Genomic DNA, 26,946 nt, shown 5'->3' with positions numbered 1-26,946 from the left:
AATAGAATACATATTAGTAATATGAAAAAGGGCTATAAAATAAAACATCAAAGATCATGCTACCAATCACCATGACTAAAAGCAAGAAGCTCACTTTGATTCCATATATTCTCTAGGAAGTTCTTCAGTTTCATCCAGAGTTATTACTGATGTCTGGATCTCCTGTTCTACCAGACTGTCCACCATCACCCGGAAGTAGGCCCACACTGTGTCTTCCCAGGTGTCACAGACAGGAAGAAGCTTTTTCCCCATACCAAAACAGAAACACATAGACATATCCAACAAAAAGAAAGAAAAAGCAATTACATCCATTGACATGTACTATAAAGTCACTTTATAATGATATAAAACATTGTGGATTTTTAAAAATGAGATCAAATACCTTTTTTCTCCCCCAAACTACATCTTCTAAGTTTGAACTACTAAGATTTTTTTCCACACAGAGTTTACAATAGCATCAATTTTCCATGCTGATATAAGATGGTGTTTCAACTGATTATAGCATCCCTCAAAATAGCTGTAAAACGTAGGGAGTAGTGGAGATTTGTTGAGAAACACACATGCATATGTAAGACAACCCAAGCAGTCACTATGCCTTAGTGGCAAATTTCTGGGTATAGTTATGACTATTACCAGTCATAGTAAATCTGTGTTGCAACTAAATTTACAATTCTTAGTTAGAAATTAAAGTCTGATTTCACTCATTAAAATACCATGCATGTATGCGATACATCAAATCAAGCAGATCATTATTCTATTTCATGATTATCTCATCATTGCTACTCTTAGAAAGTGGCTTAAGTTTATATGCTCTGTTATATACAACTATTAGAATATTGTCTTTTTTTAAATGAAAAAATTGGCTACTTTTACCTAAATGCACTATTTTTTTGCCTTTTTTCTGAGCTAAGTATATTTCTCAGACAAGAATGATTTATGTATCTAATTTTATTCCACAGAAAAAACTGAATATTAAAATAGATTACATACCTGCTTAAGATTCCCACTTAAAGCTGCATAAATTGCTCTCTCGTATCTATTAAAAAGCTCCTAAAATACAACGAATACAAACAAGTTTGAAATAGTTTTTCTTAGAATGTTAATTTTCCTCAAAATCTGGAATTTTTAAATCTTTTTTATCCACTTGATACTTTCTAAACTTTAGTAAAAGACCTAGTGGGGTAATAAGAGGGAAGGACTTCAGTTTGATGAAATAATCAATGCTGAAATCTTCAGGAAAAGTCAAACATTTAAATTTCAAATGCAGGGTGAAAGCAGATCTAATTCAAATGGATGCTTTGATTATCTATAATCCAAATTTATTCTAAATAGTACCTATATGTTTTCTCCTAGAATGTTTCTAAATACCTAATACTCCCTGATACAGACTTAAGAACAACATCAAAATAAAGCACACATGAGTCTGCATCTAATTCCTAAGATTAAAATTAATTATACTCATCAAATTACTTCATTTTACTTTAAGGATTCTATTAATGGCATTTCCAGTTTTCTTATCATCCAAACAAGAGACCTCAGAGACTCAGTTAGTCTTATACTATTCTCAATGTTTCACAGCCTCTCAGTAGGTCTTCAATTAATTATACTGGAGTAAAAATCAGATCAGTAAATACTTTATGTATCTTACATCTTCTGCCATTCTCCAACAACTTATTTTCCAAATGCGTCTATATGGATTCCCTTCAACAGGTTCTAATTCTGTTCCTATAAAATGGTAAAAGAGATAAAATTTATAGTTTAAAATGAGACATTTCAATCATTTCTACAAAGAAAAGCTATAGTTCACAAAGACTGGCGTTTAGAGCTAAATGCCTTTATCTCCAACTGCCAGAATAAAATCTACTAACATACCTCCATTAACGTTAGGGTCATGATATAATTTCCAGCCTTCAAGTGTTGCAGCTCTCCAGGCTTGACCACAGCGTTTACAGAGTCGTTGTGCCTTTGGAACAAGAAAGAGCAGTTAGTCAAATAACCAGTGTAGTACTGAAAAAGTACTTGTGCCTTATAGTAAAGTATAACCAATATATGACAAGATTAGATAACTTACGGCACAAATGTCGTGAAGGATGATGGAAGCAATTAATAACAGCTTTCCATTTTACCAACTAATGCATATCTTTCTGTGGTCTTCTCTGTCTTTGTTTCTCTTTCTAATAATACCTTTTCTCTTTGATTTTAGGTTTAAGAATAGGTTCCCATGGTACCCACTAGCATTTAATTCCATTAGAAACAATGGGTTAAAAGAGGTTGATGTTAAAGTACACAAAAGTATCACAAAACATTGTTAGTCTCTATAATGACAAGGGTGCTATTGCTCATTTAATCCATTGATGGTATTTCTTTATGTTCAACATGACCAGTAAGATGTGCTTAATATACCAGTAAGGTAGACACTTGTTTGTTGTTCTATTACCCCTGTAGGGAACTATCTCTTCCCCATTCTTATTTTACATGGTTTGGATAAGCCTGATGCCACTCCAGAACTCTAGAGGGTTAGACATGTGATCTAACAAGATTCACCACCAGGACCCTTGCTAGAGATATTGGAAAAGAGAATACACTCCTTTTGCTGGGATTGCTAGCTGGCAGGAGAATGTAAGCTTGGAACTTCTGGTGGGCATTGCTGAAACAACACAGCGGGTGGCTTCCTGGGAATGAAGCCACAGAAAAGCAGGCAGAGTTATGAGCATTGGAAAGAGACAGTATTCTAGTGACATCTCTGGAGTCTGTGGATCCTGCTTATAGCCAGATACAACCCTCCACACTTCCCGGTTCCATGATCCAATCAATTCTCCCCTTGTAAGTATACACTAACTTAAGTTGGGTTTCTGTCACTTGAACCTAGAGAGCCTGATAAATACAACTGGTTAGAGAATATAATAATCTCAAAGATCATTCAAATCATGACCTTTAAAACTTGTGAGAGCTACGTAGCAATTAACATGGAAAAATGTTTTGATATGCTATCACAAAAAGGAAGGATAAAAACTGAATATAAAACCTTGAAAAACATTATGCTAGATGAAATAAGCTAGACATAAGAAAACAAATATTATATGATTCCACTTAATGAAATATGTAGTATGATTCCACCTAAATGTCATAAAGACAGTAAGTAGATTAGAAGTTACCACGGACAGAGGGAAGAGGGGAATGAGCAGTTACTGCATAGTGAAACACAGTTTCTGTTTGGGTTGATAAACAAGTTTTAGAAACAGATAGTGGTGATGGTTTCCCAATAATGTGAATGTAAGTAATGCCACTGAACTATACACTTAAATGATTAAAATGGCAAATTTTTCTTATATTTATCACATAATTTTTTAAAAAAATGTAATATACCAAAACCATTGAATTATATGCCTTAAAAGGCTGAATTGTACGATATGTGAATTTTATCTCAATAAAGCTGTTAAAAAGAGAGGAAAAAACCTTGAATATATGCTATGATTATAATTCTTAAAAAGATATACAATAAAGGGCCATAAGTAAATACAAAAAACCCACAATGTGTGATTAATTAAAGCTAGTGAGACCTTGAGAGTTTCTATTTTTCAAGCCTTCAGTAATATGATGATTATTTTTATTTTCTATTTTTTAAAATAAGTCCCTCTTGTTTACCACTGAAATTTCTAGTACCTCACACATTACAAGGTAAAATTTACCTGGGATTTAAATATTTTCTGAATAAATGAATATGTGGTATCAACTTCTTTGCTTAATAAAAAAATAAGAATGACATTTAATAACTCAAGACTTACTACTATAAGAAATTACTTAATATATGCTAATGGTTGATAACACAGAAGAACAAATAACATTTTGAACTAACATACATCTATCTAAAGAACACTGCCATGAGTACTGTAAAAGAGGTACAATATAATACCTGAACACTGAGACTCCTATACATCAGACTGCCTCACCTAAACAATCAACAAAGCCATCCACTAAACTAATTAGATACTTAACATTCTACATATAAAATCTTAGCTATCATACACATTTCATTTTTTTATTTTTTAGAGACAGGGCCTCGCTCTGTTGCCCAGGCTGGGGTACAGTGGTGCAATCACAGCTCACTGAAGCCTTGAACTCCCAGGATCAAGCAATCCTCCTGCCTCAGCCTCCCAAGCAGGTAGGACCACAGGCACAAATGCTGCTATACCTAATTTTTTTTCTGTAAAGGTGGGGTCTTGCTATGTTGCCCAGGCTAATCCTGAACTCATGGCCTCAAGTGATCGTCTCACTTCTGCCTCCCAAAGTGCTGAGATTATAGGTATCATGAGCCACTACACCCTACCACACACACATTTTAAAGAGGTAAGGTTAAAAGGAAGAAGTCTGAGGGCTATTATAGCCTTGAAGTACCTAAATAGTGTTACTTAAAATTAGCAGTAGACTTATTCTGCACTCTTAAAAATTAGAGTTAGAAATAATGAGGATATGCCTAAAGTATGAAGTGCAATATAAGAAGGCAAAGTTTGATTTGTTATAAAGAATTTTCTAATAATTGGAGTTGTACAAACTAAAGTACACTGCTTTCCAAAGCAATGTGTTCCTTATCACTGGAAATGTTCAAACAGGAAGTCAGATCTAGAAATACTGTGAATGGAATTAGTGCATTGAGGGAGCATACTAGGTAGCCACAAATATCTGTTCCAACTCAAAGAGCCTATGACTTTTTGAAAGTGGATAAGCAGGATATACATGATTACCTCTTCTGTCATTCCAGCACGGATTAGAGTGAAAAGATACTTGAGTAATCTAACTTCATCTTCTCTATCCAGATCATCAAGGGGCATTTTCTGTCTTATGGGAGCATCAGGGTCCTGTAAGAAAAAAACAAAACAAAACAATAAATTGTTTGTTCTTTGTATCTACATACATTTCAAACAACATCAAAAGATGATAAACCTATCCTGAGTTTACATACTGAAGTTGATTCATTTACAATTCAGTTAAGTAACAAAGGGAATGAAAGTGGCACAAGGTCACGTGTTCCAAATAGCCACACAACTGTCTGCTCCCCACTTAAAACAGACCCCAGTGGCCCACAAAGGGGTATGCCTAGGTCAGGCAAGGCAGAAATACTACTAGCCTATCCCAGCCCGGGTAACACTAGAAGATGATTTGAGCTTCACTCTACCATAGCTACATGGCCAAGTTAAGTCTGAACAGGATTAGACCTAGATGAAGTATGAACATGAAGAAAAACTGAAGAAATCTATTCTGTAACTAGAAAAGTGCTTAGCTAGTACTTTCTGAGAACATATGAGAAGAGAGCTTATTAAGATCCATTTGGGGATTAATAGCACATAAAACTGTGGTCCTCAACCTCAGGGCTGCAGATTGGTACCAGTCCGTGGCCTGTTAGGAAGTGGACCACACAGCAGGAGGTGGGATGCAAGCAAGCAAAGCTTCATCTGTATTTACAGCTGCTCCCCACTGCTCACATCACTGCATAACCTCCGCTTCTTGTCAGATCAGCAGTGGCATTAGATTCTCATAGGAGCTTGAATCCTACTACAAACTGCACGTGCAAGGGATCTAGGTTGCACACTCCTTATGAGAATCTAATGCCTGATGGTCTGAGGTGGAGCTGAGGCGGTGATGCTAGTGCTGGGGAGTGGCTGCAAATACAGATTATCATAGCAGAGAGGTTTGACTGCCCAATAATGTAATGTGCTTGAATCATCCCAAAACCACTCCCCCGTACACTCCCCTCAACACTTTCCTGTCCGTGGAAAAATTGTCTTCCATGAAACCAGTCCCTGGTGCCAAAAAGGTTGGGGACTGCTGATACAAAACACAATACTCAATAAAACTAATTTGAAACAGATTTCTAATAAATAAGTAACCCCCCCCCCCAAATGGTTATTCCTATCTACCTTTCATGTGTTTTTTTTTTTGTTTTTTTTTTTTTTTTTTTTTTTGAGACAGAGTCTCGCTTTGTTGCCCAGGCTAGAGTGAGTGCCGTGGCGTCAGCCTAGCTCACAGCAACCTCAAACTCCTGGGCTCAAGCGATCCTCCTGCCTCAGCCTCCCGAGTAGCTGGGACTACAGGCATGCGCCACCATGCCCGGCTGATTTTTATATTATATATATTAGTTGGCCAATTAATTTCTTTCTATTTTTATGGTAGAGACGGTGTCTCGCTCAGGCTGGTTTTGAACTCCTGACCTTGAGCAATCCGCCCACCTCGGCCTCCCAGAGTGCTACCTTTCATGTGTTTTTAAACATTCAGGATAATATATTGTCCTCACTGTAGCAGCAAATAGCTACATAATAAATTTCAAATGGAAAACGCCTTTAATATTACTTAAGAAAGGAAATAATTCTTATTTCATGGGTTATTGAGTATATAATAATATGAATATCCATTCAGGAAATGGAATACATAATAGATCAACTGGCTACTTTCACAAATATTTTGTAGACACATCATTCAATTTTGGAACATGGTCTCTCTAGCAAAAGGAAATCACTTTCTAGCTATTAAGACCAAAAGATTTTCAACTATTGCTAGCTACAAGTTAATTTAGCTACAATTTCAAGTTCTTCTAGCAGTTTCTAAACAATTTTCATCAAAAACCACATACCAAATGGAATGCTGTGAATTTTTTCAATTGTTACTTACTTCTCCCATTTTTCATTATAAACATTTCACATGCCCCCAAATGTCACAAAGATTTCTGAAATAATTCGGCTCAACTTCTTTTCAAATCCACTCTCATTCCTATTATTCATATCCTAGCCTCAAGCTAATTCATGAGGCTTTATTTTTCCTCCTGCTTTCTGTTAATATATAAAAGAGCTTTCATGGTTCACTACTTTAGACAGTCAAACTTTGATAGAAGACCAAATTAATTTGTTTTTAATGTTGGCAAATTAGGTTCACTTTCCATACTTCTTATTTACAATTCAAAAGCCATGGATATGTTCCAATACATTCCATCAAATTCCAATGCAAATTAGTTGTTTTAGAGCAAAGTGCTAGTCTGCGCAAACCTTCAGGAAAGTAAAACAAGGATCCAAGAGAAGAGAAATGCTCAGCCGTAACAAAAAAAAAAAAGTCACTTAGCACTGAAGACAACTTTCACTTCAAAGAATGCTTACTTACCAATTCGGTGACAAGAGGACGGGCACTTCCTATATAAGAAGCTAGCTGGCGTTGTTTTAAGGTATGCAGAGTATTTTCCCTGGAAAAAAAAATTAAACATCAAATTTTTTCCAAGGGGCAATTTTAATAGGCCAATTAAAAAAATTAAGCCAAGTAAGAAAAAGAGATGACAAACCCAGAAAAAAACATGCAAAAATCTTTAACACAAAAGTGCATTTGGCCAGGTGTGGTGGCTCACGCCTTGAACCCTAGCACTCTGGGAGGCCAAGGTGAAGGATTGCTTGAGGTCAGGAGTTTGAGACCACCCTGAGCAAGAGTGTGACCCTGTCTCTAATAAAAATAGAAAAAATTAGCTGGGTGTGGTAGCATGTGCCTGTAGTCCCAGCTACTCACACACTCACACACACAAAAGTACAATTTAGCTCAGATGACTACTAATGATGTTGAGCACTTTTTCATGTCCTTATTTGCCATGTATCTATTTGCTTTTGTAAGGTATCTGTTCAAATCTTTGCCTCCCTACTCCCACCTTTTTTAGAGGGACAGAGTCTCTCTCTGTTACCTAGGCTAGAGAGTGGTGGCATCAGCCTAGCTAGCTCATAGCAACCTCAAATTCCTGGGCTCAAAGGATCCTCCCTCCTGCCTCAGCTTCCTAAGTAGCTGAGACTACAGGCACCACACCATCAGGCTTGGCTAATTTTTTTTATTTTTAGTAGAGATGGGGTCTTGCTCTTGCTCGGGCTGGTCTTGAACTCCTGAGCTCAAGAGATTCTCCCACCTTTGCCCTCTAGAGTGCTAGGATTACAGGCATGAGCCACCTCGCCTGGCCAAATCTTTGCCCTTTTTATGGGGTTATTTTTTTATTACTGGGTTATAGCTGTTTATGAACTATATGTACTATATGTTTCTTCTTGTCTGCTGTTTATGATTAAGAAAAAGCAGCTTGCCCCAGCCATTTTCTAAATAGTGTTTTTATGATGTTTTTAATTTTGATAAAGTCAAATCAATTTTTTTCCTGATTATTGCTTTCTGTGAGCTAAGAAAATATGCCTATCCTCAAGTTACAAAGAAATCCTCCCATGTTTTCCTCTAAAAGTTTTATAGGTTTTAGCTTTTACATTTAGGACTATGATCCATCTTGAATTAATTGTTGGGCATGGTATGAGGGTATTGTCAAGGTTAATCTTTTTTCTCATAGGTATTGTTTTTCTGTGGTTTGTAGAAAAGACTTCCATTCCTCATTGGATTGCTCTGATGCCTTTATTGAAAACCAAATGGGCCTGTGTCTGGATTCTCTGTTCTGTTCCATTGCTCAGCAAGAAAAGAAGACCAATTCATGAAAAAATTATAAAAACCTTACCAGGGCATTTTAACTTGAAATTTTTTTTTTCTCAAAATGAAAATTTCTCTTTCAGTAAAAAATCACAACTACTCAAGATTCTTAATAAACACTGATGCACTATTTTCAAGTTAAGCAGATAAAAAATATAAATAGACTGTGTACAAACATATTACTGAATTGAAAAAAATGTGAACTTTTACAAGTCATGAAATAAACACCTTTAATCTAGGGGAGATTTCTGGCTTTAAGGGCTTATTTTTCTTCTTATTATTATTTTTTGAGACAGAGTCTCACTCTGTTGCCCAGGCTAGAGTGCCCTGGCGTCAGCCTCGCTCACAGCAACCTCAAATTCCTTGGCTCAAGCGATCTCCCTGCCTCAGCCTCCCAAGTAGCTGGGACTACAAGCACACGCCACCATGCCCAGCTAATTTTTTCTATATATTTTTAGCTGTCCAATTAATTTCTTTCTATTTTTAGTAGAGACACAGTCTTCCTCTTGCTCAGGCTGGTTTCAAACTCCTGACCTTGAGTGATCCTTTCACCTCGGCATCCCAGAATGCTAGGATTACAGGCGTGTGCCACGACGCCCGGCCAAGGGCTTATTATAATTTAAAAGTATTGAAGGATGTAGGGAAAATAAATTTTAAAAAACCACACAAACAGCTATAAAATGTGGCAGAAGTATCTTCCTGATGATCAGATTATGATTAGAAAAAGTAGCAAGGTGATTGCTTGAAAACATAAATTGGACCATGTTATTCTTTTATTCTCAAGATTTCCCATCATATGTAGAATAAAGCCTAAAATCCTTATCTTGGCCTGCCTGTAAAAGTCTTTATATCTGGCTATCTCCGATCTCATTTTCTACCATTCTTTTCCTTGAAGTGCTCCCACTGGCCTCCTTGTGCAAATACTTTACTTCCTCAGGGTCTTTAACAGTTGGTGTTCCTTCTCAGAATGTTTATCCCCCCGATTTTTGCATGACTTGCTTCCTTTATTTCTTAAAAGCCTCTTACTACCTGTTACTTCCTTAGAGAGGCCTTCCCTGACCACCTCTTCTATTTAAAGTAGGACTCCCTTGTTCCTTCTATCCATTAACTCTGATTCATTTTTTTCCCAAAGTTCTTAACACCCAACAGGATATAAAGTTGTCCCTTGGTATGTGTGGGGGACTGCCTCCAGGATACCCCCTTGTATACCAAAATTCTAGGATATTCAAACCCCTTATATATATTAAATAAAATGTAATAAGCTATGCACATTCTCCCATATACTTTACAGAATCTCCAGGTTACTTATAATACCTAAAATAATGTAAATGCTATGCAAATAATGATTATACTGTATTTTATTATTGTACTGTTATTTTTTATACAGTTTTTAAAAATTATTTTTGATCTGAGATTGGCTGAAATCCACAGATGTGGAAACCACCAATATGAAGGGCTGACTGTATATTTGTTTATCTGCTATCTAACTCTTTTAACCACTTTGGTACAAGTGTCGACTATAGTTGATATAGCCACAGATGAACGCGCACAGCGACTTTAGCTGACAGCTGTGACATGAAGGCGCACAGCCGAGTGTCGACTTTAGCATTAATAATAAAACTTGACTTTTCTAATTTTTCATTTATCAAAATAAAATTGTGAACATTTAAAAATAACACAATGAAAACATATATGTATATGTTACCTATTCTGATTTACATTACAAGGAAAGCTGCCTGTAAAGTAAAACAAGCTTCCAGTGCTTTAAAGCTTTCCTCATCACACAAGAGCAAAACGGATTTGTCGTCAATGCACGGCACAAACTATCGTGCGGACTATGAGTGCCGGCTGTGGGCAAGGTTTCACAGCTGGTAAGTGCCATACCGAAGTGGTTAAACAATTATAAATTATATAAAGTCAGGGATTTTATCTTTTTTGCTCACAGAGTGAATAAAGTAAAAACTAAATATTTACTGAAAGATGAGTGAACAAAATCAATATTACGTGACTTTAAGAATAAAAGTTTCAGGCTGGGCGCAGTGGCTCATGCCTGTAATCCTAGCATTCTGGGAGGCTAAGGCAGGAGAATCGCTCAAGGTCAGGAGTTTGAAACCAGCCTGAGCAAGAGCAAGACCCTGTCTCTACTAAAATAGAAAGAAATTAATAGGCCAACTAAAAATATATAGAAAAAATTAGCCAGGCAGGTGGTGCATGCCTGTAGTCCCAGCTATACAGGAGGCTGAGGCACAAGGATTGCTTGAGCCCAGGAGTTTGAGGTTGCTGTGAGCGAGGCTGATGCCATGACACTCTAGCCCAGGCAACAGAGTGAGACTCTGTCTCAAAAACAGAAAAAATAAAAAATAAAAAAAAAAATAAAAGTTTCATGACTTACCAATACACGGATTTCGCATAAAATTCAATATTATCAGAAAATTCTCCAATCTCATCTTTGGCAATACTCTCTAACCAATCTACCACCAGCTAGAAAAGAAAAAAAAGATTAGTATTAACTACAAAATCTATTAGTGTTTTATTTGTAGGGGTCCTCATACGCTTAATTCAAACAGTTTCTGATTTCAAAAATATCAAGTAAAAATTTTCCAAGTACTATTTTTATTTTTTATGATAAATAATATGGCAAAAGAATGAAATTTTCTATAGGAATAATACAGTTTTAAACAGGCTATTCCTGGAAATACTAGGGCTATTATTTAAAAATCAAAAAACAAGGTTCCTGATTCCTTTTAATTACAAATAAAAAGATCAGCTGGGCGCGGTGGCTTACGCCTATAATCCTAGCTCTCTGGGAGGCCGAGGTGGGTGGATCGTTTGAGCTCAGGAGTTGGAGACCAGCCTGAAAAAGAGTGAGACCCCCGTCTCTACTATAAATAGAAAGAAATTAATTGGTCAACTAATATATATAGAAAAAATTAGCTGTGCATAGTGGCGCATGCCTGTAGTCCCAGCTACTCGGGAGGCTGAGGCAGAAGGATTGCTTGAGCCCAGGAGTTTGAGGTTGCTGTGAGCTATGCTGATGCCACAGCACTCACTCTAGCCTGGGCAACAAAGTGAGACTCTGTCTCAAAAAAAAAAAAAAAAAAAAAAAAATCAAGTAGGAAAAGAATTAAGAAAAAAATTTTAAATTAAACAAACTTCAGTACTTTGTATGCCACTGACTTTTTTCCAAGGTTCATTAAAAAACTTTAAAAATTCCAGCCATACCTGACTTTGCCGAACAAGTGAATCTCTCTGAAATAACGCTTCCACAACTGTTTTTTCACTGGCATTAAGAGCCTATTATAAAAATCATTTAAAGGATGGAAAGAAAGAAAAGAAATAACAATATATTATAAGAATATTATTTCAACAGAAAGATAAAAAACAGTCAAAGAAAAAGTACATTTAATCACCCATAAACATCTTACCACATGGTAAATCTGTATATTTACCTTTAAAAATATTTATTGTATAAATAAATTTCAAAATGCTAGATCAATTTGCACCTGCTCTTACCTGATATTTAATTCTTTACACTTAGAATTTTAAAAGTCTATTTCCCCAGAGATGATGTTTTAGAGAAAAATAAACACAAAATAAAATGAAATGAAAAATCATAATAAAGGACTGGATGTAGCCATGTTATATATTAGAAAATTACATTTAAAAACTCTTAAGATCTAGGCCAGGCATGGTAGCTTACACCTATAATCCTAGCACTCTGGGAGGCTGAGGCAGGGGGATCATTTAAGCTCAGGAGTTGGAGACCAGCCTGAAAAAGAGTGAGACCCTATTTCTACTAAAAAAAAAAAAAGAAACTAGCTGGGCAACTAAAAATATATACAGAAAAAATTAGCCAGGCATGGTGGCGCATGCCTGTAATCCCAGCTACCCGGGAGGCTGAGGCAGAAGGATAGCTTGAGCCAGGAGTTTGAGGTTGCTCTGTGAGCTAGGCTGATGGCATGGCACTCTAGCCCGGGCAACAGAGTAAGACTCTGTCTCAAAAGTAAATAAATAAAAACATAAAAACTGTAAGATCATTTCATTCTACACAGAAGCTGATAAGTAATAAAACGTAAGAGCAATCTAAGACTCTTAAGACTTACTTTAAATGACAATTTAACATAAATATTAGCAAGTAATACCAAGCAGTATATTAAATTGTAATTAGTTCAAGCATGGATGAAATCTATTAATTCATTCATTTTCATCGTGGGGTAAAGGAGAAAAGCTACATGAACTTACTGGCAGATGCCAAAATATCATCTGATAGAAACAGAAGAATATTTAATGAATGTAACAGATTATCTAATTGAAACCTCTAGCAAAGAATATATAGTCAGCCCTTGGTATCTGTGGGGGATTAATTCCAGGACAAAATCTACAGATGCTCAAGTCTCTTATCTAAAATGTCATACTTGGCTGGGCGCGGTGGCTCACGCCTGTAATCCTAGCACTCTGGGAGGCCGAGGCGGGTGGATTGCTCGAGGTCAGGAGTTCAAAACCAGCCTGAGCAAGAGCGAGACCCCGTCTCTACTATAAATAGAAAGAAATTAATTGGCCAACTAATATATATAGAAAAAATGAGCCGGGCATGGTGGCACATGCCTGTAGTCCCAGTTACTCGGGAGGCTGAGGCAGCAGAATTGCTTGAGCCCAGGAGTTTGAGGTTGATGTGAGCTAGGCTAACGCCACGGCACTCACTCTAGCCTGGGCAACAAAAGTGAGACTCTGTCTCAAAAAAAAAAAAAAAAAAAAAATTTTTAAATGAAGAAACTCAAGATGGAGGGTTGGTTGTAGTGTTGAAGTCCAGGCATTAAAAAAAAAGAAAAATGGAGGGCTGGAAATTAAATCCTATTAGTAAAAAACATTTTCTTTTATCGTTAAGCATTTATAAATAAAAAAATTAATACAAACTTACAGTAATTACAAACATATTTTCATCTTCTAATGCAGACTGTATTCTGTCTCTAGGGAACAAAAATGAAAAAGGCTTAATTAACATGAATGTATGGAACTCACCACTGAGCATCTCAGAAGGAAAATTTGGTTGACTTCTTTCAAACTTCCATATGACACAAAGCCTACCTTTCAGTTCTTAATATATCCTAAATATTGCACTATTTTTTAGCACTTTCCTTAAATCTTGATACATATCCAAATTTTAACTACCAGCTTTATGACCTGATATGCCACTCCTCCCTCATAATTCATTCCTGACAACTAAGGTGTTAGAAATGATAAGCACCAAAAATAGTAAAACCTATTTACAAGCACATCCTAGTCTAACTTTTAAATTAATTTACCTATTGGTTTGTCACCTTATATTTATTTCAATTATGAATTCTGTACACTTTTACCTATACAAAGAAGCTAGCAGCCTCCATGTGACCATCTCCTGTTGAAGAAGCCAGAGCATACTTGCTGTTTTTGAAAACTTCTGAAGTCCAGGTGTTGCTCTGCTCACTATTTTACTTAGTATATTCACCTGAATTAAAAACACAGATGTAAAGAGGTAATTTCCTACAATTTTAAATCACTGAAAACTTTGTATTCTTCAAGTACATGCACTAAAGCAATACTAATTTAATATATATATATATACATACGTATATGTTATAAATTGTTCCTATCTATTCTGCCTTTTTAAATTGAATATAATGTAACATTCCCAATAGAAATGGTCCTAATTTGGGACAAGGTGTGTTTATGTGTATATATGTAAAAGTCTAACATTCTCTAGATTTCAGATTCAACAGTAGCAGCCATGAGTACTTTTTTTGCTCCCTGTGTATTTACCAAGAGGATAAGTTAAATCAAACCTACACCTGACAAAATCATAACGTGAGCCAACATAGTAGCAATGAAAATTGAAGGAGATATCTTAAAAATATATTTGAAAAATTTATACCATGTAACAGACCAAGAAAAATATTTTCCTACGGTTGGCACCAAAACACTGTCATTTCTAAACAAAACTTCACCAAAGTCCCTCCTTGTTTACAATAGTGGTCTTAAATCTTTTTAGGACTGAGGCATGTATGAAAATCTAATAATGAGGGGAATTAAGAAATAAGATTGTTCTCATTCAGAACATGAAGAATCAGCCCAAGAGGTTTTCCCACACATTAAAAAGTATTCATAAAGTAATGTTAACACTGTCTTAAGACCACTATTTAATAAAAGTGTTATCTGTTCTCATTCATTTATTAAATTCCCAATTTGGATCCTGATTCCAGTGATTCATTAAGTGATTATTATTGCTTTTGTTATTTAATGAAGCTACTGCTTTTAATCAGATATTGATTAAAACATTAAATGCAGGCCGGGCGCTGTGGCTCACGCCTGTAATCCTAGCTCTTGGGAGGCCGAGGCGGGCGGATTGCTCAAGGTCAGGAGTTCAAAACCAGCCTGAGCAAGAGCGAGACCCCGTCTCTACTATAAATAGAAAGAAATTAATTGGCCAACTGATATATATATATAAAAAATTAGCCGGGCATAGTGGCGCATGCCTGTAGTCCCAGCTACTCGGGAGGCTGAGGCAGAAGGATCACTCGAGCCCAGGAGTTTGAGGTTGCTGTGAGCTAGGCTGACGCCACGGCACTCACTCTAGCCTGGACACCAAAGTGAGACTCTGTCTCAAAAAAAAAAAAAAAAAAAAAAAAAACATTAAATGCTAAAAAAAGTTGTCTATTATAATTTTAATTATTCTTGAATGCAGAGTTTTTTGAAGTCTTTTTTCCTTTTTAAAAATACTTTATTTTTTTAGGGAAGTATTAGGTTCACAGCAAAATGGAGCAGAAAGCAGAGTACTCGAATAACCCTATCCCTCACAAAATCACAGCCTCATCAATATCTCACACTAGAGTGGTACAATGTCACAACTGATGACCTCACATTGACATACCATTATCACCCAAAGTCCATAGTTTACATTAGGGTTTACTCTTGGTGGTGTACATTCCATGAGTTTTGACAAATGTATGATGACATGTCTCCACCATTATAGTATCATACAGAGTAGTTTCACTGCCCTAAAAACCCTCTGTGCTCTACCTAGTCATCCCTCCCTCCCCACTAACTCTTGGCAACTACTAATCTTTTCATTGTACTGACAAAGCATGTCGTAAAGTGGAATCATACAGCATGTAGCCCTTTCATATTGGCTTCATCTTTCTTTTCTTTTTTTTTTTTTTTGACAGTCAGTATTCTCAGGTTGAAAGATTAGCTTCTTTCATTTAGCAATATATGTTTAAGGTTCCTCCGTATCTCCTCATGCCTTGATAGCTCATTTCTTTTCAGCACTGAATAATGTTTCATTGTCTAGAGGTACCAGTTTATTCATTCACCTACTGAAGGGCATCTTGGTTGATTCCAAGTCTTTACAAAGTTTCACCATTCTAATAGGTGTGTAGTAGTATCTTGTTTTAATTTGTAATTCCCTAACGACATATGATGCAAAGCATTTCTTCATATGCTTATTTACTATCTGTATATCTTTGGAAAGTGCCTATTCCCATCTTTTGTACATTTTTTAATCCGGTTGTTCATTTTCTTATTGTTGAGTTTTAAGAGTTTTTGTAGATTTTGGATTTCCCTTTTTTAAAGCAGTAGAATCCTTCTGTCCCCCAAGGAAATTCTGTATGGACTCTCAATATATAAAATGCACGGATGCTCTCCCTGGCTGACCTTCCCTCCACTCCTGTCGCTATACCCCTAAAACATGTATGGAAGCAGTATGGAAATTAGCAGGTTGATGCTGTTCAGAAAAACTAAAAGTGCTAAAGTTTGACCAATGTTTGAGTCAAATTAGCTTACCTGACTACCACAAATGTTTTCATATTCTTCCACAAGGTCGAAAACTGTAGTTGAAGAATGCTTCAAAAAAGACTGCAGGAAATCAGAAAACATACTCATGGATGCTAGAACACATTAAAAAGAAAATGAATAAAGAAAAGTTAAGTGACATACTTCTAGGTAATTCTGTTTGAAAATTTAAAAACATAAATACACATCTTTTTTTATATTCACTGCTATGTTTTTTTTTTTTTATTTTTTTTTTTATTTTTTTTTTTTTTTTAGCAATCTGCATTAAGATTCCATACTGCTATGTTTTTTAAAAAATTTTAACTGGTAAAATACACATAGCAGAAAATTTATCTTCTTAATTATTTTTAAGTGTATAGTTTGTTCCATGGTAGTAAATACATTCACATTGTTTTGCTACCATCGTCATGATGTATCCATAGAACTCTTTTCATCTTGCAAAACTGAAACTCGATACTTATAAAACGTTAACTCCCCATTCCCCACTTGCCCCAGTCCCTGACAATCATCATTCCACCTTCTGTCTCTGTAAGTTCAAATACTCTAAATATCTCATATAGATAGAATCATACAGTATTTATCCTTTTGTGATTGGCTTATTTTACTTAGCATAATATCCTCAAAGTACATCTATGTTACAGCATATGTCAGAATGTCTTTCCTTTTCAGCTGAATAATATTCCATTCTACGTACATACATTTTGTTTTTCCATTCATCCACCAATGGACACTTGACTTGCTTCCACTTTTTGGCTATTACGAATAATGCTATGAACATAGGTATACAAACATCTCTTTGAGACCCTGGCTTTCAATTCTTTTAGGTATATATCCAGAGGAAGAATTGTTAGATCATATGTTAATTCTATTTTTAATTTTTTGAGGGACTGCCAAACTGTTTTCCACAGTGACTATACCATTTTATTTTTTTAGAGATGGAGTCTTGATATGTTACTCAGGTTCATCTCAAACTCCTGGCCTCAAATGATCCTCCCTCACCTTGGCTTCCCAAAGTGCCAGGATTACAGGTGTGAGCCACCACATCTAGTTGATTGCACCATTTTATATTCCCACCAATAGTGCACAAAGTTTCCATTTCTCCAAATCATTGTCAACACTTGTTATTTTCTGTTTTTTTTTTGTGTTTTTTTTTTTTTAACACGTTGTCTGCCATGCTAGGAAAGAAAATTTTCCCTGGGGCCACAGTGTTTTATTACGAAAATAGAATAAAAACTTCGAAATCAAAACTATCCTTCCTAATTTAATGAAAAACTTGTTATTTTTTATTGTTTTCTGTGTGTGAGTTATATGTAACTTGAAAAATAGTTCACACAGCTCAAGGAAAAGAGACGCACAAGTTACATGTTTCATGAGGCCCTGGGCTCAAAACTAGCATGAGTTAAATACAACTCACATAGCAGTTAATATGTTAACAGCTGCCATCCTAATGGGTATAAGGTGTTATTTCACTGAAGCTTTGATTAATTATATTTCTCTAATATCAGTGATGTTGAGTATCTTTTCATGTGCTTACTGGCCGGCCATTTGTTTATTTTCTCTGCAGAAATGTCTATGTAATTCCTTTGACCATTTTTTAATTGGGTCGATTTTTTTGTTGTTGAGTTATAGGAGTTCTTTATATATTTTGGATATTAACCGCCACTCAGATAAATGATTTGCAAATATTTTCTCCCATTCTGTGGGTTGCCTTTTCACTCTGCTGATTATATCCTTTGATGCACAGAAGTTAAAAATTTTGATGTAGTCTAATTTATGTATGTGTTCTCTTATTATCTATAAGTCTTTTAAGATCTCAAAGATGTACTAGTTGTTAGTCTTTTCTGTGTTATCAACAATTGTTTAAAACATTGAGGAAAATTTTAAAACATCTGAATTATATTTTAAGCATACCATAACAAAGTAGCTGAGACAGCTGTAATAAATATTAAGTGGTATGTTCCACTCAGGGAGAATAAATGCACTTTACTACAGTCCTGTATAATACTTAAAGTCTCTTAAAATGAAATTCTTATATTTTAGATTCAGTAGAAAGCATTTTTGAGTCACTCAATATTTGAGGACCTATTATTGGTAGATACTACAAGAAAAAAAAAAGTGATTATCAAAGTGCTAAGAGCGGGACTCTGGAACTAAATTGCTTAGTTTTAAATCCTGGTGCCATTTCCTAGCTAGGTGATCTTAAATAAGTTACCCAACCTCTTTGACCAGCAGTTTTCTTTCCTCTAAAACGGGAATAATTATTAGAACTATTTAATGGACCAGGATAAGGATTACATCAGTTGATGTTTGTACAGTGGTAAACACATTAACCAGCATTCGTATATGTTAGCTTATGATGACAATAAAATGATGAAGAATGTAATAATAATGTAGAGGTATAAAGACACTAAAAGTAAATGGTTTTTTCCCAAAAGGGAATGGTAATAACCAATCTGAAACTAACAAGGTCATAATACTACCTGAGAAAACACTGGTCTGGTCTAGGCCAAAACAAAACACATCAACAAAATCAGATTAAAAACTGACCTTGTATCTATAAAAAATACAAATATTAGCTGGGAGTGGTGGTGCCCATCTGTAGTCCCAGCTACTTGGGAGGCTGAGGTACGAGGGTCACTTGAGCCCAGGGGCTTAAGGCTGCAGTGAGCTATGATAATGCCACTACACTCCAGCCTGGGCAAGAGTGAGATCCTCTCTTAAAAACAAAACTAAAAAGTGAAACTATGGCTGGGCATGCTGGCTCACACCTATAATCCCAGCACTTTGGGAGGCTGAGGCAAGAGGATTGCCTGAGGCCAGGAGTTCAAGACCAGCCTGGGCCACATAGTGAGACCTCATCTCCACAAAAAAATGTTTTAGAAATTATCTGGGAGTGGTGGCACGCATCTGTAGTCTCAACTATTCGGGAAGCTGAGGCAGGAGATCACTTAAGCCCAGGAGTTCAAGGCTGCAGGGAGCTACAATCATGCCACTGCACTTCAACCTTGGGTGACAGAGCAAGAAACTATCTCAAAAAATAAATAAATAAATAAAAATGAAAACTAAGTATAAAGAAAAAGAGATACTTTTTAAACAGCACAAATAAGAAAATAATAAAAATATGAACCTCATGCAATAATTTAAGAGGCTATTATTTATCCTAAAAAAATGGCAATATGCTGCTGAGAACTAAGGTGAGGTTCTTAACCTTGTAGAGATAATGTATCAAATAGTGTAGCCATGACTATAACTAATTAGCTTAATGAAAATATATTATAGGTAGATGGAAGACCCTGTGAAGACACAGGAAAGATGGCCATCTACAAGCTGTCAGAGAGCCCTCAGAAAAAGCCAACCCTACCAACACTTTTATGTCACACTTTTAGACTGTAGAATTGTGAGAAAATAAATTTCTGTTGTTTAAGCCACTTCCCCCCACACAAAAAAAAAAAAACCAGAAAGAAAAGAAAAATACATTATAATGACATTCAGAATAGAGGACACAGTTTCTTTGATGCTACTTTGTCACAAAGTTCAAAGCCATTTTACCAGCTTCTCCAGGATCATCCTCCCGTAACATAACAGCACTGAGAGTTACATCTTCTGTCACATTGTGGGGCTCCACGTTTGTGAAGAGCCCCAAACGCTGTGATGAAAATGCAGCTGTCCAGTTACTGTCATCCAGATTAGTTACCTTAAAAAAAAGAAAGAAAGAAAAATACAGGAAAATGAGTTATTATCATTGAGTGAATAAATAATACTGAATATGGTTTAAAAAACTGTACACATGTATTTTTCATTTTTGAAAAACAGCCATAAGGGTTATTTTGTTAAGAAAATTATATTTTTCAAAATTTTTTTCTTTTTGTACTACTCCATGCTTTTAGAAGAAGCCAATCACATTTTGTGAATGATTTAAAGATAACATTATTATTGTTGCTCATGCCTGGATTTTAAAGGTGATTTTTAAAAAACTTTTTATTATGGATATTTTCAAGCATGTTAAAAAGAATAGAGTGACTCCATGATCCCATTGCCCAGCTTCAGCACCTACCAACATCTGGCTGATTTTGTTTCATCTATACCCACGTGCACTTTCCTAATGTTACTTTAGAATTCCTAATATCATACCATTTCATCTATAAATACTTCAGTCCATCTCTCTGAGACATAGTAAGAGTACAATACTAATAAAACAACTAACCAACACACACAAGTAATTCCTTGATTTCAAATACTGATGTTACATATATTCATATATTTCTCTTTCATTAAGCGTTCAGATTTCCTCAGGTATGTCAAAGTTTGTTTGCTTAAACCAGGATCCAAACAAGGTCAGTACACTGCATTTGCTTGATACATCTCTTAAGTCTTTTAGTCTATAAGTTCCTCCCTAATACTTCTTCCCATTGCCATTCACTTGTTGAAGAACAACTGGGTCACTTGCCCTGTATAATTTGTGAAAACTGGAAAATTGAGGTGAACCTTATTAAGGTAGGACTTTATTTTTACCTATTGATATTAGCCAATAACATTTTACAAAATGTTATTTTATAAGACTCTGTCTCAAAAAAAAAAAAAAGTAAAAAAATAAATCAGTCTCCCCGCTAAAGATGGGTGCTGGGACCTTATATATTCTTGAGGTAGTAACTATGGGATGAGGACGGCTTAGCTGCCACTTCTAGAGGCTGATTACTAGTTCACTCTCAAGTACTTACCATTATTAGTATAAGGATAAAACTGAACATCTTAAACAACAATGACATTTTACTTTCAGAAAAATACTTTCGTCCAAAATCAAATCTTGGTAGCCAGACATATGGTAAAAATATTAACATAGCAAATAATTTTACTTCCTTTAGGGCAACCTATATCCAAGACCACCTGTCATGGCTGATACTAAAATTAGCAAAATAAAATAGAAAAATATCTTTGACTACAAAATAATTTTATAATAATAAATGCATATTTTCTCTGTTCTGGCCTTTAAGAGAACAACAATTTTACTCTTAATCTTATAGTTCTGAGGCAGTACAATAATAAAACCATCTTCTTTTGCTTAAACCCAGAGATGGCTGATTCACTTTTATTTTTAGTAGAACAAAACAGACACTGACAAAATAACCAGTTTCATAAGCAAAGTAAAATTGTTCAATGACTAGATCATTGTTTAGTTATCAACACTCCAAAAATCCACAAGACTATAATAATTTTTTTTTTTTTTGACAGAGTCTCACTCTGTCATCTGGGCTAGAGTACAATGGCATGATCATAGCTCACTGCAACCTCAAATTCCTGGGATCAAATGATTCTCCTGCCTCAGCCTCCCAAGTAGCTAGGACTACAGGCACACACCACCATGCCTGGCTAATTTTTCTATTATAGAGACGGGGTCTCACTCTTGCTCAGGATGGTCTTGAACTCCTGGCCTCAAGCAATCCTCCAGCCTTGACACCCCAAAGTGCTAGGATTGCAGGCATGAGCCACTGTGCCCAGGCGACTATAATAAATTCTAAAGATTGATTTCATCTTCTATGACAAGGAGAGGTTTAACACAAAAACTATCCTTCAAAAAACACCTAATTTAGCCAATTTCATGTGTGCATAAAAATCTCTGTGCCTTTTTAATAACACAAAGCTAAAGAAAGGGGAAATATTTTTGTTTTGCTTCTGGTACTAAATATTCCTTAATTCTTTACTACTCCAACAAAACTCTGCTATTTCCTTCTTAAATCTAATTCTTTTTCTATAGAGTATTTTTAACACAGGTGAAGTCATTCTGCACCACAGTTTATAAAATATTTCTTCCACTATTTTCAATACTGTACCACGTTGATTCCTAAAGAGCATCTTATCTATTTTTCCTATTTTCTCTTTCATCCCCTTTAATACACTGTCCCTCTTCCTCATGATATTCTTCATCTATCATTCCTGGATTCCTACTCTTATATGATTCAAAGCACAGCTCAGCTTTTATAGCCATCAGCAAATGACCACAGAATATATTTCTTCTGATCAGCAAACTGCCAGATTAAAACATTTTATCTGTGCTCTGAGTCCTTTCTGAAAAATAAAATTAAAAATTTTTTAAATTTTAAAAATAAAAATAAAGAAAAAAAATTTTTTTTAATTAAAAAAAATTTTATCTGTATCTAAATGTTTCTGGTGCCACAGTTTCCACCTGTGACATGAGATGTGTAAGGTTTTCAGTTTTTTGAATGTCTAATCAATCATTTCAATTCACATAGCCTAGAGTTACTTTTATGATATGACTTCAATTTTTATTAAAAGGTTTTTAAGCCAAATACTATACTTTTATAAAAAAGAAGTTTTCAGCCTTATTTTTCCACATACCATGGACAGGTTTCCCAAGAACCCTGAAGACTGTGTAAACCGGGGAGACCTCCCTCCTGTTCCAAGAATGGTGGAAACATCTGGCTGCCTCAGTAAGCTTCGGTTTGGTGGGGTAACTACAAACAAGAGGTTAGTAAAAGAACTCAAAGCGCATGAACATTGATTATCAAAACAAAGTAAGCAAACAATAAAGAATAAGCAATTTTTGTTTTCAATTACTTTGATTCTAACCTAATAAATACCTTAAATGTTAACATTTCCATGATACAAAGATTTAATTTATTTTTCTATATTTGACCTCTTGGTACTACTGAGCCTATCAGGAAAAATTTTACTGTAAATACAGATGTTTTCATTATAACATAAATGAGCAGTTAAACACACTAAAGACTCAATGGATTCTCCATATTCTAATTTTATAAAGCATACTGAGGCAATATACTAATAGTATAGTAGGCATATACTTTGGAGTAAATAGAGCATAGAATGCTAGTTCCATTATTTACATATTTATTATCTGTATTAAATGTTTTGCTTCCAGTTTTGGTAAAATAGAGATAACAATAACTGTATCTGGTTACTGTATATTCATGTAAGGTACAGTGCCCTTGCTCATAAGATTTCAACAAATAATAACTGCAATCACTATTATTTGTGCTTAATTATTGATATTATAACCAAATACTACATTTATTATGTATACAATAATAATTAGCCACTATTATAATTATTGTTGATGTTAAATGCTTTAAAAGCAAAAAAATCTTACAAGGCTGTCGAAATGAGCTGGGAGTTCGAGGGATGCCCTGGTTTCTTGGTGTAGTATTACCAAAATTATCCTCTTGGGATGCCCGAACTGTAGAAAAGTTAAGAAAAATTTTCCATGTAGAAAAGAGATCATTAAAGTTGGAATTAACCATATTTTTACTACAAATTATGTATGTGAATACATTTTTCAAGAACAGGGTATTTTTTCATTTTTCTATGCAAGAAGTAAATAATTATAATTCCCTCTGCAATTTAAATTCTCAGAAGTTAGTCTTGGATAACACATTGAAATAAGAGTTTTTAGACTTCCAATTAAAAAAGCAAACAATCTCAGTAGAAGGTAACCATAATATGATAGCAGTAAAATGCAATATTCTTACTTTCAGGGAAACATAAATATTAATCTCATTAAATTCCAGCATTATATTTACAAAATAATCTATCTGTAGAGTGAGAAAAACTATTTTCCTTTTTTTTTTGAGACAGAGTCTTGCTCTGTTGCCCCAGCTAGAGTGCCATGGCGTCAGCCTCACTCACAGCAACCTCAGACTCCTGGGCTCAAGCAATCCTAGTGCCTCAACCTCCCAAGTAGCTGAGACTACAGGCATGTGCCACCATGCCTGGCTAATTTTTTCTATATATTTTTAGTTGTCCAGCTAATTTCTTTCTATCTTTAGTAGAGACAGGGTCTCACTCTTGCTCAGGCTGGTCTTGAACTCCTGACCTTGAGTGTTCTTCCCGCCTTGGCCTCCCAGAGTGCTAGGATTACAGGTGTGAGCCACCACGCCTGGCCCCCCCCCCAAAATTAATTTCTACAGGATTTTATACAACTAACATTTAATACCCCTCATAAAAAGAAAATTCTATGACACTGATTCCAAATATGTTGCAATTTTTATAATGATGCTTAAGATGCAAAGGATACTTAAAACTCTTTTTTGAGCACTCTGTTTCCGTGCAGTCCGCGTCACCTCTGCCTCCCGGATCACAGGGGATGACATCTCTCCAAAGCCACTCCTAAGACAGTATAATCAAGCTCATGTAAATAAAATGAGAATGTAGCATTTACCAAGAATTTTATCATCATCATTAGTGCAAAGGTCCCTTAGTCAGTTAAGAAATAGGTCATTCCAGTAGCCAAGTCTTAGATTTTTTTTTGCTGAGTATGCCCTCTTGGTTCCAAATCCTGCTTACTCCTCAAAGTCCCACTCAAATCTTATCTGCACAAAGAAATTCTTTGACTTTCTAACACTCACTATGCTATTTTCTCCTACAGAATTATTATTTCAACACTTGGAATCTATGTTATAACAGTTTTAGGTAATTGCTTCGTAAAGGTAAATCTTTCCCCTGTTGGATTGAGGAATTAACTGCAAGAACTATCTATCTCTTTAAGATTTCCTGCAGTCTCCAAAATACTTCAAACCATGGGTACTATTTAAAAAAAAATAGAGCTGGTGAGATGGGAGAGTAAGTAAAAGAGTTCTAGTAAATTGGAGAGAAATGACCCTTCAAGTTATTTCTCTCTCTTCTGTTCCACCACTATCATTCTCACTGAAGGTCTAGAAACTAAATAGTGTGGATTAAAAGACCTGTCTTTTAAGACAAGAATTTAACATGCTTTTCTCCACTTAAAACCTTCAGATAGCTCTCTCTGGCCTATAGAATAAAGTCCAAATTTCCTAGCGTGATACTTACAACATGACTCCAGTTTAGGGGGTCAGCCTTATATTCAGCCACAAGCATCATTCCCATACAAACATACACTGTATGTAACCTTTCAGCTACACAAAGTATATACTTTTTTCATATCCTCCCACCTTTGAACATGTTGTTTCTTTTACAGAAGCCTACATTTGCCCCCTTTTCCAGCTGGTGAACACCTACTTACTTCTCAAACAGCCTCATGGAGGCTAGAGTCACACAGAACAGATCCAGGCTGGCAACTTGGTTCTTCTATTTATTAGCTTAACTTTGAGCAAGTCCCTTAACCTCTTTTAGCCTCAGTGTAATCTATAAAAAGAGGATAACAGTACCTATCTTCCTAGGATTGTTCTGAAGATTAAATGTAAGATGGCAGTCACATAGTTGGCACTCAATGTTTTTGAGTAGTAATAATGTACTATTATTATTCAAAGACCAGATAGAAAATTACCTTCTCAGAAAGGTCTTCCTGATAGCTATCGTGACAGGGAGACTTAATTGCTCCAAAACACTTAACACTTTACAGTGCTTGGTTGTCTCATCCATTACACAACGAATTCCCCAAGTTCAAAGACCTTGAATAACTAATCTTTGTTGCAGGCAGCTAGTGCCCTGATCATAGGAGGGACTCAGTGACTATCAGATGCTGGCACCTGGAATCAGAAAGTCTGGCCTGAGATCCCAGCAGCGTCACTAACTGGCTTTGTGATCTCGGGCTCGTCTCTTAGAATCTTGAATGCTGAGCCACCACCTACCCCGCCCACCCCAGTAGCGAACGGTGCTGTCGCCCGAAAGCACCGAAGAGATCTCAGAACGTAGAGCGTAGTGGGAAGGTAGGGGATTACCATTATTCCCACCCACACCGAGCGGCCTTTCCTCCATCAGCTGCCGAATCTCCCGGCAGGGGAAAGGTGTGTCCTAGGGGTAGCACCTGGGACCTCCTCGGCTTCCTCTGGGAGTCTGGATTCACCTGTTTCGTTCCGCCGACAGGCAAGAGGGACAAGACTCCATACTCAGCTGCCACAACCACAACTGACCTGTCCATGGCTACGGCCGTCTCCACCCAGAACCAAGCCTGGCTCCGGCTTAGCCACCGCGTTTCAGCCTTCCCGCTCTCCGGAAACAAACCCTCCGACCCGGAAGCACCCTCTCGCCAACCCAGCCCCAGAGAAAAAGGGAGGAGGAAAAGAAACAGCGTTCCCACCCAGCGCGTGCGCGACTTCCGCCTACAGCCGCAGGCCCGGTGGGCGCAGGCGCGAAAGTTTGCCGAAGCGTGAAGGTGCTGGGCGGGGCCGAGCAGGAGCGGGGCGGGGGAAAGGGCGGGGCAGGGGGCGGGACCCGGCTGCATTTAGCCGGGACTCGCTGCCGCCGCTTGGCCAGACCAACATTTGTGGGCGTGGTCCAGGAGCTGGGTTATCCTACTGGGAAACATAAAGTATACTGATAGTCTGGAAAAATGTGAAGTCATTTCCTGGTATTCTCTGTCAGAGAGCGCCTGTTCTTGGAATTTAGATGTATAGGCTCTGCCCCACACCTTGGGGGTCTCTATTTCAGTGCACTCACCTCCTTGTGGTGTAATTTTTGACATTGTTTTCCATAATTGCTAATTTGTCTTTTATTTGGTAGTTTTTCCCTATTAAAGAGAAAAGGATTACTTGTCTTAAAAAGTCAAAAGGCAAGCATAAAAGTTGGTGTTATTGCTTTCTATTTCAAAGTGCCATCTAAGCAAAAAGTAGTATATTCTGGTGTTGAAGGATTCATTTTTGTTTGGGTTTTGTTTTTTCCAATTTGAAAGCAGTGGTTGTATTAACTGACCAG

At 36.2% G+C, this 26,946-nt stretch overlaps 1 protein-coding gene across 1 annotated transcript in view; it reads right to left on the bottom strand.

The window, feature by feature from the left end:
• The window catches only part of NUP107 (nucleoporin 107), a 37,873-nt gene extending 11,560 nt beyond the window's left edge, over window positions 1-26,313 (bottom strand). The window contains exons 1-16 of the mRNA XM_012782426.2: window positions 26,166-26,313; window positions 24,350-24,441; window positions 23,426-23,512; window positions 22,657-22,772; window positions 19,852-19,996; window positions 16,294-16,397; window positions 13,836-13,963; window positions 13,397-13,445; window positions 11,701-11,772; window positions 10,871-10,959; window positions 7,147-7,225; window positions 4,743-4,856; window positions 1,873-1,963; window positions 1,649-1,725; window positions 991-1,050; window positions 95-240 (exon numbers count right to left, since the gene is read on the bottom strand). Coding sequence (XP_012637880.2) covers window positions 95-240; window positions 991-1,050; window positions 1,649-1,725; window positions 1,873-1,963; window positions 4,743-4,856; window positions 7,147-7,225; window positions 10,871-10,959; window positions 11,701-11,772; window positions 13,397-13,445; window positions 13,836-13,963; window positions 16,294-16,397; window positions 19,852-19,996; window positions 22,657-22,772; window positions 23,426-23,512; window positions 24,350-24,441; window positions 26,166-26,173 — 1,457 coding nt within the window. The 5' untranslated portion in view covers window positions 26,174-26,313. The remainder of the gene's footprint in view (window positions 1-94; window positions 241-990; window positions 1,051-1,648; window positions 1,726-1,872; window positions 1,964-4,742; window positions 4,857-7,146; window positions 7,226-10,870; window positions 10,960-11,700; window positions 11,773-13,396; window positions 13,446-13,835; window positions 13,964-16,293; window positions 16,398-19,851; window positions 19,997-22,656; window positions 22,773-23,425; window positions 23,513-24,349; window positions 24,442-26,165) is intronic.
• Window positions 26,314-26,946: the final 633 nt, after the last annotated feature.

Source organism: Microcebus murinus, chromosome 10 (assembly GCF_040939455.1).
Source record: "Microcebus murinus isolate Inina chromosome 10, M.murinus_Inina_mat1.0, whole genome shotgun sequence".
Taxonomy (NCBI): Eukaryota; Metazoa; Chordata; class Mammalia; order Primates; family Cheirogaleidae; genus Microcebus; species Microcebus murinus.
The sequence above is the reverse complement of the archived record's forward strand: the minus strand, read 5'-3'. Positions and strand labels throughout refer to the sequence as shown.